Source organism: Impatiens glandulifera, chromosome 1 (assembly GCF_907164915.1).
Source record: "Impatiens glandulifera chromosome 1, dImpGla2.1, whole genome shotgun sequence".
Lineage (NCBI taxonomy): Eukaryota > Viridiplantae > Streptophyta > Magnoliopsida > Ericales > Balsaminaceae > Impatiens > Impatiens glandulifera.
In genome coordinates, this window is record NC_061862.1 from 21,005,696 (window position 1) to 21,028,781 (window position 23,086).

Genomic DNA, 23,086 nt, shown 5'->3' on the forward strand with positions numbered 1-23,086 from the left:
ATTGGATATATAATAGACAGTTAAACATATGAGTACCATATCCATATTTGCTTGTGGATCAAATGAGAGGTATTCATTATTCCTTTGCCATAAGCTATAATGAATCCATTGATTGATCTATAAGAAAACCCAAGAGACCATCTATATTTGGAATTTGTCAATTATGGAATAATGAAAATTGTTTTTCTTAATTAATTCTTGAGAATCTAAATACCCGACGCCTTGCATCCAACCAGGAAAAGGGTCTTTTAAGGTGCAAGTTACTATAGTTGGGCGCATGATAACCAAAGGAATATCTCCTTTCCAATGTCCTAACCACATTCAGTCATAGCTTTTGTAAAAACATATGTATTTGGCCAGCCATACTTTTTGCCCTGTAAAATTCATTCGTGAATAAATTAAATGATATTGATTTATTACGTACACGAAGATCATCAATGATATCCAATTTAATAATAACCTTTGCATGCCCATGTCTTCATAGCCAACTTAACTTCATTTTCAGTGGCTTATTAGCCTTAAGTTCACTCAACTGTTCTTCCATCATTTTAATCTCGGTCTCGAGGTTTAAATCCATCAACTTCATTGAGGCTTTCACCCATATTAAACGGTTTCTCTGATATGTATCCCTCCCTTTCTCCACATACGTAAGCTGACGGACAAAGAGAGATTATACACGAAGCTAAATCACACTAGTAAAATATTAGATATTAGCGACAATCAATATCGACCATCTATAAATGAAGTTATATTATCAAAGTTTTGAAACAAAGGAGGGTAGAGGGATCTGACCAGTGGAAACATGGAGAAGCAATTTTAGGTTTGTGCATTTTTGGGCAAGCTCAAGACGTTCATAGTTCCCTTCAGGTTTGTGTTTATTGCATCACTCATATCTGCATTACTATATACATGCATGTCAATATATATATATATCAATTGTCACATTCACTATATTTTCTTTTTCTAATTAAGAATATGATTAATAATTATTTAAAGTACTACCTTCCATCAAATTGGAGAGTGGCGGCAGAATGAACAATAACGTTAATATCTGTAAGCATGTTTTGAAGCATAATATTTGAGTCATCGCCCTTAATCCCGAAATCTAAGGATCTTATGTCCCCAGGAACTGCAACTATTTTTTCAGCAATGAAAGATTTAAGTTCATCTGCTCCCCTTGCTCTCCAACAATTCCAAATAATTCTTTTTCTATCACCTGTTAATTACATTAGTCATGATTACTTTTAATTAATTAGTTAAATGAATTCCATAAATATATTAATTATTAATTACCTCATCTAGTAGGCGTTGAATTGGCTGATGAAACATCATCTGCTCTGATTAGAAGATACATTTTCTTGAAATCTGACTGAGTTCTTACCATCTTCTCCACAAATACTATATAATATTGAATATAATTAATTATACATAAGTAAACAAAGGACGTATATATATAATGTAGATACGTACGTTAGCCAAGAAACCAGTAGCGCCAGGGACCAAAATGGTCATATTATGAAAAAGATGAGGATTTTGCTTATCTTCTGGTAGAGACGCCATTGAAGAAAACACTATTATAATAATAATAATAATAATAATAATTAGCTAGGTAGCAGGTGGGAGGAGAGAAGGATCCAAATTTATATGGAAGATTGATGATCATCATATCATATATATATATATATATATATATATATATATATATATATATATGTATTTTAGAATTTTTTAATTGATTTCTTACACATTATTAAAACTTAAGGCCTTATTTGGTTTTAGATTATTTAAATAAATTTGTTATTTGAAAAAATAATTATTAGTGATAATTTTGAAGAGGTTTAAATTTTTTTAGTAAAAATTTAAAGGTATATATTAATATATAATGAAAAAAAATAAAAAAATATATTTAAAATAAATAATATTTTAGTATTTTGATTAATGAATCGAATAATAAGTTGATGGGTGAGAGGAGAAGTGAGTAACCAATTTTGATTTTGGTTATTCAATAACCCAAACCGAATTTCACCTAATTATTGATGACACTGCCTTATGTTACATATATCAGTCCTTGAAGTATACCTAATTTTAAATATTTAATTTTTAAAAAAATCAACTCAATTGAGAGCTTATTTGGATTGGATTATTGAATGTTGAAAAATAAAATAATGATCACTAATAATTTGAGAATGCTATGTTTTTTTTGTTAAAAATTTAGATAGATAACGTAAAAAAATAATTATTTAAAAAATATTTTATTATTTTTATTAACTAATTAAGTGATATGATAGAGAGATATGAGAATGAGTGAAATGATATTTGAGTATATTGGGTTATTCAAATAATATTATGATAGTTTGCCATGAATCCATGCTTAATCAATGATTAAGGCAACAAATCCGACTTAATGTACTTTTGAATACTACATTTTAAGCAAGGGCACCTTATTTTTCACCATCCATATAACCGAGTTGAGTTGTGGCAAATGAAATGAACTCTTGCACTCATTTTAAAAATTCTTCCATGCCTCCAGGGTTTCTCGTATACATCTAATCATGGTCATGGTCATGGTCATGGTCAGACCTCATTTATAATTATGTATATAATTAGATGCACTCCTATTAAAAAATACCTATTAAAAGCAAGAAAACAATGGTTATCTATTATTATGAATTATAAATCTCCATTCACTAAATCAATATATTTTTATATATGTATATAAACATAATTAGTCAATGAATATATAAAGTAAGTGATATTGGATTTTGTAGACATAATTACCTTGAAATGCAAAACCAATATATTGAAATGCAAAACCAATATATTGATGTTCTTGATTTTGGTATTAATGTTATAAGATCCTTTCTAAGGTGGTGATGAAAGATGGAGTTTTGGAAAAGAAATGATAGACGAATGATGTAAAATGATAAAGAATGTATGAAAAATGTAGAAAAAAGATAGAGATAGAATAAAGGAAAATGAAGAAGAAAAATTAAATAAAGTTGGTAAATAAGTAGTAGATGTGGTCGGTGAAAAATAATTAATAGGATTTGCCACTAATTTTTGCAATACATATCCTATTTGTTAGTGCAAATGCTAATGTAGTATAATTTTTTAAATGAGTAGTGTAAATATTAGTGCACACTAATACATGAGATTTTTACCCGAGAGTTCAAAAATAATTTCAATTTATGACATTCAATATGCACTAGTTCTCACAATACACATTCAAATTGTTAGTGCAAAGGCTAATGCAATATAATTTCTAATGGGTAGTGCAAAATATTAGTGCACACTAATATAGGGGATTTCTATCCGAGAGTTAAAACATACTTACAATTTATGTCATTCGATCTGCATTATTTCTTGCAATACACATCCAAATTGTTAGTGCAAACATTAATATAGTAATAATTTTTTAAATGGTTTAGTGCAAATACTAGTGCACACGAATATAGGGGATTTCTACCCGAGAGTTCAAAATAATTATAATCTATGTATTCGATCTGCATTATTTCTCACAATACACATCCAAATTGTTAGTACAAACGCTAATGCAATATAATTTTCTAAATGGGTTAGTGCAAATACTAGTGCACACTAATATAGAGGATTTCTACCCGAGAGTCCAAAAATAATTATAATTATGTCATTCGATCTGCACTATTTCTCGCAATACACATCCAAATTGTTTGTACAAATGCTAATGCCATATAATTTTCTAAAAGAGTTAGTCCAAATATTAATTCACACTAATATAGTGGAATTCTACCCAATAGTTCAAAAATAATAACAATTATGTCATTCGATTTTATTAATTCTCGCAATACACATTCAAATTATTAGTGCAAACACTAATGAAGATATAATTTTTTAAATGGGTTAGTGCAAAAATTAGTGCATACTAATATAGGGGATTTGTACTTGAGAGTTCAAAAATATAAATTTATATACCTTATTGTAAATGTTGTTGTGGAAGGATCATGAATGATTTTATTTAATAGGTATAGCAATTAAGTTTGCACTGATGAGTATGAAAACGTTTGAAAATATATCCTAAGTATAAATTTATTTAGCTTATTGGAAATATAATTGCAAATAATTTATAAACGATTATTTTAATAAGAATATCAATTATCTTTGCACTAATGGGTATGAAAACATTTGAAATTATATCCTAAATATAATTATATATATTAATGCAAATCCTATTGCGAACAATTTATGAAAAATTATATTTAATAGGACTAGCAACTACGTTTGCACTGATGGGTTATTAAATTTAATAACTTACTCTAAATTATATTGCGAACTAATTATAATTGATTATTTTCAATAGAAATAGTATTTATGTGTGCACTGATGAGTATGAAAATAAACTAATAAGTAGAAATTTATATAAATTAATGCAAATCCTATTGCGAAAGGATTTCAAATACTTAAAAAGATATTTTTTAAAATGTAAAATACTAGTGTAATATATTTTGCAATGATATTCTATCATTGTACTACAGATCTAGTTGCGAATAAATTATTTATTTTTGTTTACTGCAATATATTGTACACATTTAATTAACAAAATCATTAGAGTTATTTTATATTTATATTGTAATTATAACAACCCTATGTGTATATTATTTGATAATAGTTAATGGAAATATAACTTATTGTTAAATCTTTTACAAAACATTTAAGTTTAATTTATTTTGCGGAAAATATTTATATCGTCCGTCATTTTTCTTATTACTATATTTATTGCAGACTTATATTTTTTCTTATTACTAAAATCGTTGGAAGTTGAAATGTCGGATTCTTTCCTTGTTCAATTCATTTTGTGCACTCTTCCTTCACAATACAATCCTTTTAAGATTTTCTACAACACACAATAAGGATAAATGATCAATCAATGAATAATGATCATGTGTGTTTAGGAAGAGGGTAGATGGCTGTGGAAGATGGTGAAAGTGATTATATTAACACAAGGAAAGAAGAACAATATCATGCCAAGGACAAGGGAAAGGACAAAATTCTTCCCCATAATGATATCAAGAAAGAAATCCAAGTGTAAAAGCACGATTAGCACAACGACACGATAAACACGACGTTGTCATAAGTCATCAACTTGTCTCCGAAATCACATTAATCAAAAGAAGCGCAATCGACACAAGCGACACGACACGATCGGTATGGGAGACAAGGTATTGTCTTGTGTCTTTCAAATAAGTTTCTCTAGTCTAGGGTTTCTTGTGCATTTGTAAACACCACTGGAATTTTCCCCTCGATTGCGGTTTATCTATGATCATCTCTTAGGGTTTCTTCAATTACTTTGTTTCTGCCATTATGGGGACGGGGAAGAACAAAAGTAATAAATTAAAGAAGTTAGGGATTTTGTGCTGAAAGAAATTAAGGAAGCAACGGTCAAAGAAATTGAAAGAATTGCAGAAAAAGTTATCAAAGAATAACATGATACCAACACAAGAAAGGAATCTGCTCCAACTACAGCTAGGAAAAATTCCTATTGAAAATAATACATGAAAACATGAGGATAATGAAGGAGCTTGGAAGATACGTTATAATGAAAGAGCTAATCTATTTGGGTTCAAGAATCAGATTACAAATCTCCTTTTATATTCCAAACTTTGCTAGGAATTTAGTTTCAGTATCTAGACTAGTGTTATGTGGGTATTCCTTTAACTTTTCAGATTTGTGTTTAAGTTTAACTTATAAATTTGATATTATTGGAAATGGTATTTTGTTGGATGGTCTTTTTCGTTTTAATTTGAAAAATGATCACAATTTAGATACCATGCACGTTCATAATACTATTGGTGTTAAAAGATGTGTTGTGAATGAAGAATCCTCTATGTTGTGGCATCAGAGATTGAGACATATCTCCATTGATAGAGTTAAAAGATTAGTGAATGATGGGGTACTCGGTACTCTAGATTTTATTGATTTTGAGACTTGTATTGAATGTATTAAGGAAAATAGACAAACAAGTCTAAGAAAGGTGCCAAGAGAAGTTCTGATATAGTGAAAATCATTCATACAGGTATTTGTAGTCCAGATATGGATGCATACAAAGATAAGTACTTTATCACATTTATAAACGATTACTCAAGATATATGTATCTCTACTTACTTAATAATAAGAATGAAGCACTTGATGCTTTTAAAATCTTTAAAGATGAGGTAGAGAAACAATGTGGAAAACAAATTAAAATCATGAGATCAGATAGAGATGAAGAATACTATAGTAGATACACTAAGAATGGACAAGCATCTGGTCTATTTGCGAGATTTCTTCAAGAAAATGGGATTATTGCCCAATATACTATGCATGGTTCTCTGAACCAAAATGGTATAGCCAAAAGAAGAAATTGAACATTATTGGACATGGTGCGTAGTATGCTTTTTAGCTCCAAACTTCCTAAGTCTTTATGGACTAAATCTCTTAAGACAACAATGTACATATTAAATCGAGTTTCAACAAAGGCCGTCCAAAAGACGCCCTTTGAGTTATTCAAAGGTTGGAAACTGCGTTTATGACATGTACGCGTCTGGGGATGTCCGTCTGAAGTAAGAGTTTACAATCCTCAAGAAAAGAAGTTGGACTCAAGGACTATTAGTGAGTATTTCGTTGGATATGCCGATAGGTCTAAGGGACACAAATTTTATTGTCCGTCTAATAACATTAGGTTTATGGAATCAAGGAACAAAAATTCTTGAGAATGACTTGATTAGTGGGAGTGATCAATCTCTGGATATTGGTCCTAAGAAAGATTATTCATATGTTTCGTGTACCACTTCGAATTATGGAGTGATTGTTGTTAATAATTTGCCTCAAGTTCAAGCAAATGTTGAACAACTAGTCCAAGATATTCCACAAAATATTGAACCTAATCTTGTAGATCATGAAATTCAATAGATACCTAAACCTGTTGAACAACCTATTGAACAACAAGATCTTGATACTTAGGAGAAAATTGATCAAATGGTACTTGGATAAAAATGTCAGCAATTCCTAGTGACTATATTGTATATTTACAAGAAAATGACTACAATATTGGAGTCGAAAATGATGATGAGACGATTTCACAGGCCATGAGTTCTAAGGAATCAGACTTATGGTATAATTCCATGAAAGATGAGATGGATTCTATGTCATGTAATAGAGTCTGGAATCTCGTCGAGTTGCCTGATGGTTTTCGAACTATTGATTGTAAATGGGTCTTCAAAACAAAGAAAGACTCAAATAGAAACATTGAGAGATATAAAGCAAGAGTTGTTGTCAAAGGATTCACTCAAAAAGAAGGAATTGATTATACCAAGACCTTTTCTCATGTATCTAAAAAGGATTCTTTTCGAATAGTTATGGCATTAGTAGCTCATTTTGACCTCGAGCTACATCAAATGGATGTGAAAACGGCTTTCCTAAATGGTGATCTAGATGAGGTTGTTTTTATGAAACAACCAGAAGGTTTCTTATCTAGTGGTAAAGAGAATTTGATTTGCAAGCTTAATAAATCCATATATGGACTGAAACAGGCTTCCCGTCAGTGGTATTTAAAATTCCATAAAGTTATCACTTCATTCGGTTTTGAAGAGAACCTTATGGATGAATGAATATATCAGAAGGTTAGTGGGAGCCATATTTGTTTTCTAGTGCTATATGTGGATGACATATTACTTGCTACTAATGATAAAGGTTTGTTATATGAGGTGAAACAATTTCTCTCAAGAAACTTTGATATGAAGGAAATGGGTGAGGCATCTTATGTATGCTCAGGTCTGCACTAGACCAAACAATGTATTTTCTGTTAGGATGTAAGGAAGATATTAGAGTAATCCAGGTCTTGACCACCGGAAAGTTGCAAAGAAAGTATTGAGATACTTTCAAGGACAAAAGACTATATGCTCATATACAGACAAACGAATAATTTAAAGGTGATTGGCTAGTCCGATTCAGACTTTGCAGGTTGTGTTGATTTTAGAAAATCAATATCTGGTTATATTTTCATGCTTACCAGTGGAGCTATATCTTGGAGAAGTGCAAAGTAGACTTTGATTGCCACTTCTACTATGGAAGCATAATTAGTATCATGTTTTGAAACTAATAATCATGGTGTATAGTTGAAGAATTTCATATCAAGACTTAGAATTGTGGATTAATTATCTAGGCCATTGAGATTGTACTGTGATAATTCAATTGTTGTATTTATAGATAAGAAAAATAAAAGTGGTAGGCAAAATAAACATATTGACATTAAGTACTTAGCCATAAGAGAACGTGTTAAAGAGAAGAAAGTGGTCATTGAGCACGTTAGCACTGAATTAATGATTGTTGATCCTTTGACTAAAGGCATGTCACCAAAGAATTTTATGGAAAATGTAGTACGCAAGTTCCGTATTATAATTTTTAGTTGTACGTACGTTTATTGTTTTTGTAAATCTTTTATTTAGTTGATATTTTCTCATTTGGTTTTGTATACAATTTTTTTTGTCTTGAGAAATATATATATATATATATAATGATGCTTAATTTTAAAGTGTTCAGATTGTCGGGTCGAGAGCTATGATTAATTTGGATATAAATGTGAGAGTAAATGGATACTTGGGTCAGATTTGGGTTGACCCGCCCATAAACTTAAAACGGTTACAAATAAAACTAAAAAAGTTATAAGTATGGTTCTAACTTACAACATAACAAAACAAGTACAACCCTTTAACCAACTAGACTAATAACACTTTATTTATTAAATTCAACACCAAATTTAATGAACGCAGGATATTTTAATAATATAAGTTCAATTTTTTAACTAACTAATATATATATATAATGATGCTTAATTTTTAAAATGTCTGGATTGCCGGGTCGAGAGTTGTGGCTAATTTGGATATATATGTGAGAGTAAATGGATACTTGGGTCGGATTGTGGATTGACCCGTCCATAAACTTAAAATGGTTAAAAATAAAATTAAAAGGCTATAAATATGATTCGAACTTGCAACCTAACAAAACAAGTACAACCATTTAACCAACTAGGCTAATAACACTTTATATTTTAAATTCAACACCAAATTTGATGAACGCGGGACATTTTAACAATATAAGTTCAACTTTTTAACTAACTAATATATATATATATAATGATACTTAATTTTTAAAGTGTCTGGATTGTCGGGTCGAGAGTTGTGGTTAATTTGAATATATATGTGAGAGTAAATTGATACTTGAGTCGGATTGTGGGTTGACCCGCCCTTAAACTTAAAACGGTTAAAAATAAAATTAAAAAAGCTATAAATATGGTTCGAACTTTCAACCTAACAAAACAAGTACAACCCTTTAATAAACTAGGCTAATAACACTTTATATTTTAAGTTGAACACCAAATTTGATAAACGCGGGACATTTTAACAATATAAGTTCAACTTTTTAACTAACTAATATATATATATAATGATGATTCATTTTAAAGTGTCCATATTGCAGGGTCGAGAGTTGTGGTTAATTTGGATATATATGTGAGAGTAAATGGATACTTGAGTCGGATTGTGGTTTGTCCCACCCATAAATTTAAAACGACTAAAAATAAAAAAAAAATGCTATCACATTTTTACCGTAATATTTTTTTCACAGTTTTTTATATGATTGATATATATTTGAGAATAAATTGATACTTGAGTCGGATTGTGGGTTGAGCCGCCCATAAACATAAAACGGTTAAAAATAAAATTAAAAATGCTATCTCATTTTTACCGTAATATTTCTTCACGGTTTTTTATATTATTACTCGTGCAAATGCACGAAATACATGCTAGTATCATTAAAGCTTGGACCTATAATAAACATGGGGTTTATTCATTAAGTAATAGAGTGGTAATTAAGAATTAAAGTATATTGTAATACATGGAAGATAGTAATAAGGCCTATGAGGAGAGATGAAAGTATCGGAAAAAAACATATATAATCAATGAGATGACCATTCTGAAGGAGAAGACACATTCAACAATAATGTTGTACCTAGAATATGATGTCATCATCGATGTCTTATAGGAGGAGAAGGTCATTGAGTTATGATTAAAGTTGGAGAGCCTCTATATGAAGAAGTTGCTCACAACGATGTTGTTTCTAAAGCAACATTTGTTCACCCTACGAATGTAAGAAGGTATGCAAATTAAAGAACACCCAGATCAATTAAATTCTATTATGTTAGAATTAAGAAATATCAATGTTAAGGTTGATAATGAGGATGATGCCTTAATTTTGTTAGTATATTTTCCTCCATCATATGAAAACTTTATTCATTCTTTCATTGTTGGATGAATATAGTAAATCTAAAAGACGTTAGGTATGTCCTTCAATCAAGGGATTTGGGCCATATAGCAGCTGATACAGTTATAGACAATCAAGCTTCGGGGTTTCTTACCAGCGAAGGTAACGGGAGAGGGAAATAGAAGAAAAGGGATAAGTCGTTTACTTCAAAAGGTCCTAAGATGAATGATGTCTGTACTTACTATAAAGAGAAAGGACACTGGAGAACGAATATTCTTTGAAGAAAAATCCGCAAAAATCTGGTTCTAGTTCTATAACTACTGTAGAAGATAATTCATTATCTAATGATGATATTTCTCTAGTGGTAGATGAACACACCCATCAAGTTATGCATGAGTTTTTGATTCTGAAGCTTTATATCATATTTGTTCAATATGAGAGTGGTTCAAATCTTAACAAACAGGTAGATGATGGTAGTGTTTCTATGGCAAATATTCATGTTTATAAGGCAGTTAAGATTGACTCAATCAAGATCAAACACACGATGGTAGATTATGTGCACTAAATGAGGTCATCCATGTTCCACTTATTAATAAGAATTTAATATCTCTGAGTATGCTATTCACTTTACAAAAGATACACTTGATTATAACAATTCGAATTATTGTGGTTCGTTTAGCATTGAATCTCTTGGAGGTTAGAGATATTTCTTGATAATCATTGATGATTTTTCAAGGATGATTTGGTTGTTATTCATGAAAAATAAAGGGGAAACTTTCAAATACTTCAAGGAGTGGAAAATATTGGTGAAAATAAAATTGGGAAAAAGATCAAGAGGCTGCAAACTTACAATGGTTTGAAGTTTTGTTCATCTGATTTTGATCAGTTATGCAAGGATATGAATTGCTCGACATCACACGGTAAGGCTTACACCACAACATGATGATATAGTTGAAAGATTGAATCAGTCATTACTAAAGAGAGTAATGTGCATGCTCTCTAATGCAATACTAATAAGAGATTTTGGGCAGCGGTGGGAACTATAACATGTTATTTAATAAATTGTGGGCCTCACACAAGGATTAATTACAAAACTCTTTACGATGTATGGTCTGGAAAATCTGTTAATTACTCGGGTTTGAATCATATCAGTAAGGGTAAACTAGAGTCAAGAGCAAATAAAATAGTATTTATAGGCTATAGAGTTGGTGTCAAAGGATATAAAGTATGGTCTCCATCTGAGAGAAAAGTAATTCTGAGTAAAAATATCATCTTTAATAAGAACTTTATATACTTGACTCTATTGAGGAGTCTCTAAGAGAAAGTAGTAGTGTTGATAAATACGTGGAGTTAGAAATTACTTACAAAAGGAGAAAGAACTCTACGTTGAGGGTCAGATGTCAAAGCCTGAACAATTAGATTATCAACCATCTAAAACTATTAATCAGAGTGTAACTGGCGGTCGGTTAAGGATGATTGGAGTTAGACCACCTTGGAGATACGATTATGAGAATATGGTTGGTTTGTTGGAATTATTTCCAATATTTGGCTACATATATTATTTATAATTGTATATTAGTTGTTATCATAATAAAGATTAAAGCCCAATTAAATAGATCTATTAAAGTATAAAGATTATGGGGCTTATTCAGACATTTATAATAAATATGGGGATTATTTGTGTAGAAGCATTAATACCATTTATTATTGCGTTGATAGGCCAAAAATAAATGAGTATATTAGGACTAGGTCCCAAACCCATATAGATAGCGTACATATTTATAAGATTTTAGGTTCATCTCTAAAGAACACTAAAGGCTATCAATATAGGGTTGGAAGACTTAAACCCCACCCACATTAGACATTTCGATCCAGGTCTAGATATAGAATAAGAAGATCTACATTACAATCAAGTATAGATCCAGAACAAGAAGATCCAAGATCTAGAGAAGATTAAGAAGAAGAGAATAACGAAGAACGACTTAATGGACCGTTCTTCATTCAAGATCCAAGTATGTTTCCGCATGTACAGTTTATCTCAATTTATCAACATAGAGTATATATAGATTATAGACTTAAGGATTAAAGATTTAAATTAAAGAAACTAACAAGTTGTATCAGAGCCTCTCTATGTCCAATCTATTTATTGAGATATAAGAATTTTTTTTAGAATATGAGCAGACATTTTATATATATATATATATTCTTCATTTAATTTAGCTAGAACGGATAATGATAGAATGAATTAATGAATAATAACAATATTTGATGTATATATTGATCTAAATTTTTTGATTAGATTAAAATAAAGAAAAAACATAATTTTAAATAATTTTAGATATTAAGGGTTTAATGATAATAGTAAGGATAAAAAAGTTGAATACCTAGCATATAATGATAAAGATAATAAGGAAGTTGAATAGGTTTTTTTGGTTTACTAATGAATAATTCTAAATAATATATATAAAATAAAAAGTGAGATAATTAAGGAGAAATTATTTCTATTATATATATATTTATTTGAAGTTATATATTTGTTATTAATTATAGAATTTATTATATTAATTATTATTTAAATAATTAATTAAATAAATATATATTATATATAATATATATATATATATATGGAATTATTAATTATAATTAATTAAAGAATTCAGATTTTAGAATAATAATTAATTATGATTAATTATTATTAATTAAGGAATTAATTAATTATATATTGAGAGAAATCTATGTTAATTTTGTTTAAAAAGAATTGGTCAAATTAATAATTAAAGAATTAATTAAGGACATATTAATTAATATATTATATATATTTAGGTTATATATATATATATATTGTGTATGAATTTAATAATAATTATAAAGAATCTTAACCGAATTAATTACAGGAATTTTGAATTTTAGAATAATTTATTTATTGAATTAATATAAAAACGGATGAATACATACATTTATTTATTTATGACTTAATTAAATGTATTCAGAAATTAAGAAAAAAAAGAGTAAAGAATAAAGAGATTATTATTTTATTAATAATAATAATTTACAATTAAAGAATAAATAAATATCAATAAGTTATTTATCAAGAATTAAGTTAGTTATCAAGAATTAAGGAAATTAATTAACCTAATAATTGATAAAATTAGAATTTTAAGTAACTTGTGTAATTGATTATTTAATTATTTATTATTATTATTATATTTGGATGAATAATCAATCATGTTATATTACACATTTATATATACATATTTCGGTCTTTATATATATATTGTGTTGATTGATATTAAAAATAATTGAGTGATTAGTAAATCACAATTATTTGTTTTGTGTAACACATATGCAATTTTGATACATAAAATAACATTCGGATTTTCGGTATTAATAACACATTCAAAATTTGGTACAATTTTAGGCCCACTTGAATTTGTAATTATGCGGTTGTTAATCGGCCCAAAGGAAGGTAATAATTGGTCGGATTGCAAAATTAAATAATGTACAAATTATTAATTTATAGAACATATTTGTTTTAAAAGATTAAGACGGCTATGTTTGTAACTATGCAATTATTAATCGGACAAAAGGAAGTTTAATCATTGGTCGAGTTATACACTTAAAATATGTACATAAGTTATTAATTTATTAAATCAATTAATTGAAGCAACATCCTACCAAAGTAGGCTCTCTTGTGAAGGTTAATATGTTTTATAAATTAAGAAGGTAGTGTGTATGTATTTCATGCGGTTATTTAATCGGCCCAAAGGAAGATAAATAATTGGTCAGAATAACATTATGCACATGTGGTAATAAATATGTAACAATTATTCGGTGGGCCATGTGAATAATTGGAATATCCAAAGATAACCAATTGTTTGACAGGACTTATTGTTAATATTTGATTACTACAAAAGAGTACCGTTTGCAAGTTAATATTTAATGTTCAAAGACTAAATATTAATGTTGCGTTTGGTATCTTATGATGAGATTTACCATTATTTTGAATTTATGTGATTATTAAAATTTTGTGAGTATGATTGTTCATTTGTTTTGTTATCTAATCAAGTTAACACTTCTGCTTATACGGATTATTTTCTTGTCAACATCTTAAGTTCATTTTATATGATATAATTTTTAAGACATATTTAGAATTTGTTGTATTTTTAAGAATTATATCTAAAAGGGTTAAAATTGCTAAGGGTATTATTAGAATAAAGATTTCATAAATAATATATGTTTTATTTTGTTTCAAAAGTAATGCATTAAAGTTAGAGTTACAATAGTGTATTCTAATGCATCTAATTTAGATTTTCTTATTTACACTTAAGTTAATTGATGTGAATTTTAGTTGTCTAAAGGGAGACATAGTCTCTATATGAACTCACATCAATTCTGTGTAAGAAAAATAAAAGATTGAAACAAAAATAACATATATAGTGTTCACTTAGCAAATACCTTAATACATAATAAAGAAATGAAATTGTAAGAATTGCAGATATTGCACCTAAAAGAAAATTACTAAAGAAAGTGGTGCATAAAAGAATACATATTATAGTTTGTTTTGTTTGTTCTAAGAGTAATTTAACTTCAGTACTCATACACATTTGATGGTAACTTCAGTATTACTAAAGTAAATGTGTTGATGTACGGTTGAGTTAATTGTCAAAAGTCATTTGATGGTGAAAGAAACATCGGCATGGGCATTGACAATTCATATTAAAGATGAAGAAATAAAGAACTACTTTAGATACTTTTTTATTTGGAAACAAACATTTATGAAATATCTTCATGTAATTGATTCATTTGGAAGGAAGAGTTAAGAATTACAACTTATATATGGAATAAAGATTCAACTAAAACAACTAGTGAATTCTTTTGGGGTTGTCCAGATAAGGTCAGGCCTTATAGGTCTAAAGAAAATAAAGTAGACTAAAGAATTTCTAGATGTTAATTATTAGATATTTTGAAAGATCTAGAGACAAATTTAGTCTCATAAGTACTTCAAGATTAGCCTTGAAAACAAATATATACATAATACTCCTTAAACAAGAATCTAATGTATGCTCAAGATTATATGAATCAAGAAATTAAGTATATTTATGATGTTGGACAAATACTTAAAGGATCCTAGTTTGGATCATTAAGAAAGCAACCAAACAAGTAAATATAGTGAATCGAATCGGATATAGATCATTTGGTATTTTGATTCGAATTTTGTTGGATACCAAAACAGTCGGAAATTCATGTCACATAATTTTAGTTTAATTATTAGTTTAAAGAATAAATTATTTGTAAGAGTGTTAAGCAGACACTCAAATTATTTCAACATGATGGCAGAATTTATTAGGTGTTTTGTGGCATCCAATTAAAGAATATGACTGCAAAATTTTGTCACGGGGTTGCAAATTATGAATGATATAAAAAGACCACTAAAGATATTACGTGACAATAATTTACAGTTCTTTTAGTTTAAGAGTAATATGAGTTCGACTAAGTCGAACTATTTGGAAAATAAAGAATTTAGAATGTTTACTTATCTAATTAGCATATTTGGACAAACTCTAAAATTACGGATCAGTTCTCTAAATATTTGCTATCCGAGGTCTTTCATGAACATATTGTTCATATGGATATTGCATATTGCATATTTAGATGATATACAGTTTTAGTGGGAGTTTGTATTGTGATGCTTGTATAGATATCATTTAGAATTTATGTGCACATTAAAGAATCAGTTTATAAAGAAATTAAAGATTTAGTTTTAAAGATATAAAGATTATAAAATTATTCAGATTGATCTCTATAGGGATTAAAGGAGGACCAGTTGGTATTAGACATGTGAAAGATCACACTACATGTTAATCCACACTACACACCCTTGTTTAATCTATGTCATTTGATTGTATTGACATATGTGACTATTGAGGGTTTAGTTACGAATTAATGTAACAAAAATCGTTTTAATTCTATGTTGATATAATTGATGGATGATATTGATATAGATGTATTTGGAAATGATAACAATATTTTGAGCTCTTAAGGTTATAATATACAATTGATGGAAATATTATATGACCCAAGTGGGAGATTGTTGGAATTATTTCCAATATTTGGGTACATATATTATTTATAATTGTATATTAGTTGTTATCATAATAAAGATTAAAGCCCAATTAAAGTGATCTATTAAAGTATAAAGATTATGGGGCTTATTTAGACATCTATAATAAATATAAGGATTATTTGTGTAGAAGCAGAAATACCATTTATTATTTCGTAAATGGGCCGAATAATAAATGGGTATATTAGGGCTAGGTCCCCAACTCATATAGATAGCCTACCTATTTGTTTCTCTCATCGAAAATAAGATTTTAGGTTCATCTCTCAAGAACACTAAAGGGCTATCGATATAGGGTTGGAAGACTTAAACCCCACCCACATCAGACATTCCGATCCAGATCCAGATTTAGAATAAGAAGATCTACATTACAATCAGGTCTAGATCCAGAACAAGAAGATCCAAGATCTAGAGAAGATTAAGAAGAAGAGAATAACGAAGAACGACTTAATGGATCGTTCTTCATTCAAGATCCAGGTATGTTTCCGCAATTACAGTTTATCTCAATTTATCGACATAAAGTATATAGATTATAGACTTAAGGATTAAAGATTTAGATTAAAGAAACTAACATGGTTATGAACTACGAGTTGTTGAGTTGGAGGTGGATACATCTAAACTATCCACCTACAAAGAAGTTGTATATATTTTTAAAGCTACACAATGGTTTGAACAATGAGAGATGATATATAATCACTTCACAAGAATCATATTTCGGAGTTAGTCTCATAGCAAGTTCCAACTTTGTTTGGGTTTGCTTAACGTCAGAAACTATTAATTTGCCCTAGTTGCAACTCTAGAAGAGAGAAAAAAAATTGAGCCATTTTGACATTGGTTAATACATATGGGTAATTTGGTATTGACTAATGCATTTAAGCCATATGACATTGACTAATGCATTTGGGCTATCTGGCATCGACCATTCGACATTGATTAATGCTTCTGGGCCATCTGACATTGACTAATTCAATTAGGACATCCAACATCGACGGAAGCATCTGGGCCATATGATATTGACTAATGCACATGGGTCATCAGATATCGACGAATGTATATGGGCCATCTGAGCATTGACAAAGGCACTTGGGACATCTGAGAGAATTCAAGTCAAGGTGTATATTTGTTGAATAGACTTGAATAGTTGTGATTTATTAATGGGCCGACTCAATTATCTATTTTTTAAGGTTTTTGTATTAGGGTTTCAAGGGACCTAGTGTTATATAAACTCGTGTTATAATCCTAATTTATTATGATATTATCTCTGTAACAATCTTCCCAATAACATTTTCTTTTTGGTGGACGTAACTAAGTTTTATTTTGATAAACCACTTAAAATAATAATATATTTATTATTTACGTTATTTTCAAGGATTCTATTATAACAAATAACAAATGAAAGTTTAATAATTACTTAATTAGGTGGGAGGAGTATTAAATATGATTGAAAGTATTGCACTATGTTATCTAACTTATTTATAAATGTTTTTTTGGCACTTGTTCTGTACTAGTTAGGATGAAGATGTTTTACTTTTTTTTGGTTATTAGAATAATTGTTGTATTATTTAAATAGTCTTGTTTGGTATTTAAAAAAAATATAGTAATATATAATGATGAAATAAATTTTAAAATAAATAAAATAAAAATAACTTTTTAATGAATTAAGAGATATAATTTATAAAGGGTAGAATGAAATAATACTTAATTAAGTTAGAAATATTTAAAACATATATATAAATTACTTTCACCCAATCAGGTCCAATTTTATATTATATATACCATTTATATAAATATTAATACACAGTGTTCACCAAATCAGGTCCCACTCTTTCAACAACCGTAGAGGTGCAGAGTAACTACAGCAAAAATAATTTTTACAGATAGTAAATAAAGCTAACCGGCACTACCCTACCAAATATCACAAGAAATAGCATAGTTTTGTTTTTTGGAATGATGAAATTTTATTGGTGCTCAAGCTCTCAATGGCTAGCAATTAACAAAACCAAATGAATAAATTAAGTTTAATGTATTCCAAATGTCGTTTAGATAGAGAGGAAAAAAAGTATGTGAACTATAAAAAATTAAATTTTGTAACCACTAAAATTTTAAATATTTTATTTTAAATATTTTTTTATAATTAATAATTATAAATTTATATTTTCGAATTAAATATATAACAAAATATTTCATATATATAATATATATATATAAATATTTTCATAAAATATATCAAAAAGACTGACGACCTAACTAACGAATAGCAAGACTTATAGTTACAAAATTTATTAATTAATTAATTATATAATTAATATTTATATATAATATAAAATAAAATATAAATAATTAATATATTATAATACGGTGAGATAAAAAATATATATATAATTAATAATACTATTATATATTTAAAAAATTAGATAAATTGTATTATTCAGTATGGACACGACAAAGCGTGTGAATAATTTGGTGATAATTCCAGAGACATTAAATATCGAGTAGTGAGAGTAGGAAATGGTTCTTGAATTGTTTTTATTTTTAAATAATTCAAGTGTGATTATTTAACTGATAACCTTGAGGAGTTATTCTTTTCTATCACCCAAGATAAGATAATTATAAATCTATAATTGAGTCACAGTGATGGCGGAGAAAATGGAATAAGACATCTTTTTATTATATTTAGTAGTTAATTATAGTTATTGAGTGCTTTATGTAAATTCAAATTTTGTGGCCCCTAAAAATTAAAATAAATATATTATTTGTAAATTTTATAAAATATATATAAAATATATAATTATATCATTAATTAAAAAAAATTAAACACGAGAATTTAGATCATACAAAATATTAAATCAAATCAAAAAATAAAGACTAAATTAATTTATCAATTCCGAGCCATTACAACTAGATAATTTGTTCATGATCGAGAGAGATAATAGGATGATTATTGAATATAGGGCTAAAAAAACATGGGAAGGAACTTGTTGAACTAGTGAAAAAAGTTCTTGAAACCATAGGTATTGGTTCTATATGCCGATGGGGATTGTCAACATTAGCCATTCCATTTCCCTTTAACAGTAATTAAATTCGTTGGAAAGGAATTCATATTGTTCAGATAAACAAAACTTAATGCTTCTGCGCGTCCTTTATTCAATCCAAAACGAGAATAAAACAATTGGCCTTCAATCCAATAAGAGAATAAACCATTTATTATGAACACATTAAATTAAACTTCTTATTAGACGATAAAACATTTATTACAAGCACAACTTTGGTAGTATGAACGTATTGAAAGGATACAATAGATAGAAGTATAGAAGAAATAGGTTTTGATGCATTCAAAGAACATTACATGAAAATAATAATTATTAATTCAACATTAACCAATACAGATTTATTTAAGGTAGGAAGAGAAGAAGAACATCAATATTTTTAGAATAACTTTTTCACTGTGGCCGGAAACTGTGTATTCATCAAATAATCCTCCCAATCAATCGACCCCGGATGAAAATCAAACATACTTTCATCTATCTCGTAGATTCTTCTCACCTCCTCTCGTAACTTTTCGGTGTTGTTGTCTTCAAAACTGTATAAGTTAATAATAATAAATATTGTATAAATTTGTCAAATCAAAATATATAAACAGAAAAAAATTATGGTCATAATTTTGACTTACATTGACTTGAAATACGTGTAAGGTTGGTATACATGAGCTAGCCGTATCACAAAATTGACACCTTTATTAAGGTTGGCGAATGTGGTTTCTATTATTGATAGGCGTGTTACTTTGTTCACCAACTGCAAAACCTGTTCAATTAACAAAATATACTTTATTTTACTTTTATTATTGGACACAAAATTATTTAAAACTTAACTAGATAATAGGTGAAATGAAAGAATGGTTGTTCACCTTCAATGGCATCAAGTAATAGAATTTCATGTATGTATGAAAGGCCGCAAATGTGTGAAATGATTGAAGTTCATGAGCAACCTTAATCATCTTACCATTTTTGTCAAACCAAGGATTCATGGTGAAATATTTGAAGTTAAGACTTACAAAACGACCATAGTTGATTCGGTTTCTCAAAGAAGAGCTGATGTGATAGATTATTGTATCACCAAGATTTAATTGTTTCATATTCACTATAATTGCACAAATAATTGCATTTACAACCATATCCCCTGGTATCTGAAAATCAAAACCACATTTCTTTTCATTTCGTTTTAACATTTGACTTTATTATTGTCCTTAAATGAAATTGGATATATAATAGACAGTTAAACATATGAGTACCATATCCATATTTGCTTGTGGATCAAATGAGAGGTATTTCATTATTCCTTTGCCATAAGCTATAATGAATCCATTGATTGATCTATAAGAAAACCAAGAGACCATCTATATTTGGAATTTGTCAATTATGGAATAATGAAAATTGTTTTTCTTAATTAATTCTTGAGAATCTAAATACCCGAAGCCTTGCATCCAACCAGGAAAAGGGTCTTTTAAGGTGCAAGTTACTATAGTTGGGCGCATGATAACCAAAGGAATATCTCCTTTCCAATGTCCTAACCACATTTCAGTCATAGCTTTTGTAAAAACATATGTATTTGGCCAGCCATACTTTTTTGCCCTGTAAAATTCATTCGTGAATAAATTAAATGATATTGATTTATTACGTACACGAAGATCATCAATGATATCCAATTTAATAATAACCTTTGCATGCCCATGTCTTTCATAGCCAACTTAACTTCATTTTCAGTGGCTTTATTAGCCTTAAGTTCACTCAACTGTTCTTCCATCATTTTAATCTCGGTCTCGATGTTTAATCCATCAACTTCATTGAGGCTTTCACCCATATTAAACGGTTTCTCTGATATGTATCCCTCCCTTTCTCCACATACGTAAGCTGACGACAAAGAGAGATTATACACGAAGCTAAATCACACTAGTAAAATATTAGATATTAGCGACAATCAATATCGACCATCTATAAATGAAGTTATATTATCAAAGTTTTGAAACAAAGGAGGGTAGAGGGATCTGACCAGTGGAAACATGGAGAAGCAATTTTAGGTTTGTGCATTTTTGGGCAAAGCTCAACACGTTCATAGTTCCCTTCAGGTTTGTGTTTATTGCATCATCATATCTGCATTAATATTCACATATTACATATATACATGCATGTCAATATATATATATCAATTTGTCACATTCACTATATTTTCTTTTTCTAATTAAGAATATGATTAATAATTATTTAAAGTACTACCTTCCATCAAATTGGAGAGTGGCGGCAGAATGAACAATAACGTTAATATCCGTAAGCATGTTTTGAAGCATAATATTTGAGTCATCGCCCTTAATCCCGAAATCTAAGGATCTTATGTCCCCAGGAACTGCAACTATTTTTTCAGCAATGAAAGATTTAAGTTCATCTGCTCCCCATTGCTCTCCAACAATTCCAAATAATTCTTTTTCTATCACCTGTTAATTACATTAGTCATGATTACTTTTAATTAATTAGTTAAATGAATTCCATAAATATATTAATTATTAATTACCTCATCTAGTAGGCGTTGATTGGCTGATGAAACATCATCTGCTCTGATTAGAAGATACATTTTCTTGAAATCTGACTGAGTTCTTACCATCTTCTCCACAAATACTATATAATATTGAATATATAATTAATTATACATAAGTAAACAAAGACGTATATATATAATGTAGATACGTACGTTTAGCCAAGAAACCAGTAGCGCCAGTGACCAAAATGGTCATATTATGAAAAAGATGAGGATTTTGCTTATCTTCTGGTAGAGACGCCATTGAAGAAAACACTATTATAATAATAATAATAATAATAATAATTAGCTAGGTAGCAGGTGGGAGGAGAGAAGGATCCAAATTTATATGGAAGATTGATGATCATCATATCATATATATATATATATATATATATATATATATATATATATATATATATATGTATTTTAGAATTTTTATTGATTTCTTACACATTATTAAAACTTAAGCCTTATTTGGATTTAGATTATTTAAATAAATTTGTTATTTGAAAAAATAATTATTAGTGATAATTTTGAAGAGGTTTAAATTTTTTTAGTAAAAAATTTAAAGGTATATATTAATATATAATGAAAAAAAATAAAAAAATATATTTAAAATAAATAATATTTTATTATTTTGATTAATGAATCGAATAATAAGTATGATGGGTGAGAGGAGAGTGAGTAACCAATTTTGATTTTGGTTATTCAAATAACCCAAACCGAATTTCACCTAATTATTGATGACACTGCCTTATGTTACATATATCAGTCCTTGAAGTATACCTAATTTTAAAATATTTAATTTTTAAAAAAATCAACTCAATTGAGAGCTTATTTGGATTTGGATTATTTGAATGTTGAAAAATAAAATAATGATCACTAATAATTTTGAGAATGCTATGTTTTTTTTTGCTAAAAAATTTAGATAGATAACGTAAAAAATAATTATTTAAAAAATATTTTATTATTTTTATTAACTAATTAAGTGATATGATAGAGAGATATGAGAATGAGTGAAATGATATTTGAGTATATTGGGTTATTCAAATAATATTATGATAGTTTGCCATGAATCCATGCTTAATCAAATGATTAAGGCACAAATCCGACTTAATGTACTTTTG

General features: G+C 28.3%; 1 protein-coding gene across 1 annotated transcript; it reads right to left on the bottom strand.

The window, feature by feature from the left end:
* Positions 1-19,817: 19,817 nt before the first annotated feature.
* Positions 19,818-22,221, bottom strand: LOC124920581 (fatty acyl-CoA reductase 3-like). Its single transcript, XM_047461096.1, has 10 exons — positions 22,131-22,221; positions 21,954-22,057; positions 21,662-21,876; positions 21,438-21,538; positions 21,106-21,298; positions 20,858-21,019; positions 20,680-20,761; positions 20,296-20,574; positions 20,062-20,192; positions 19,818-19,971 (listed from the first exon to the last, which is right to left on the bottom strand). Exons 1-10 carry the CDS (start codon positions 22,219-22,221, stop codon positions 19,818-19,820), a joined length of 1,512 nt encoding a protein of 503 aa, XP_047317052.1.
* Positions 22,222-23,086: the final 865 nt, after the last annotated feature.

Excerpts from the sequence above, each read along its gene's own strand:
- LOC124920581 (XM_047461096.1), bottom strand. The coding sequence starts at position 22,221 with ATGGCGTCTCTACCAGAAGATAAGCAAAATCCTCATCTTTTTCATAAT. Across the intron at positions 21,877-21,953 it reads ATCAACGCCTACTAGATGAG|GTGATAGAAAAAGAATTATT; the intron begins GTAATTAATAAT and ends TGTAATTAACAG. Across the intron at positions 21,020-21,105 it reads AAAGACATGGGCATGCAAAG|GGCAAAAAAGTATGGCTGGC; the intron begins GTTATTATTAAA and ends TGAATTTTACAG.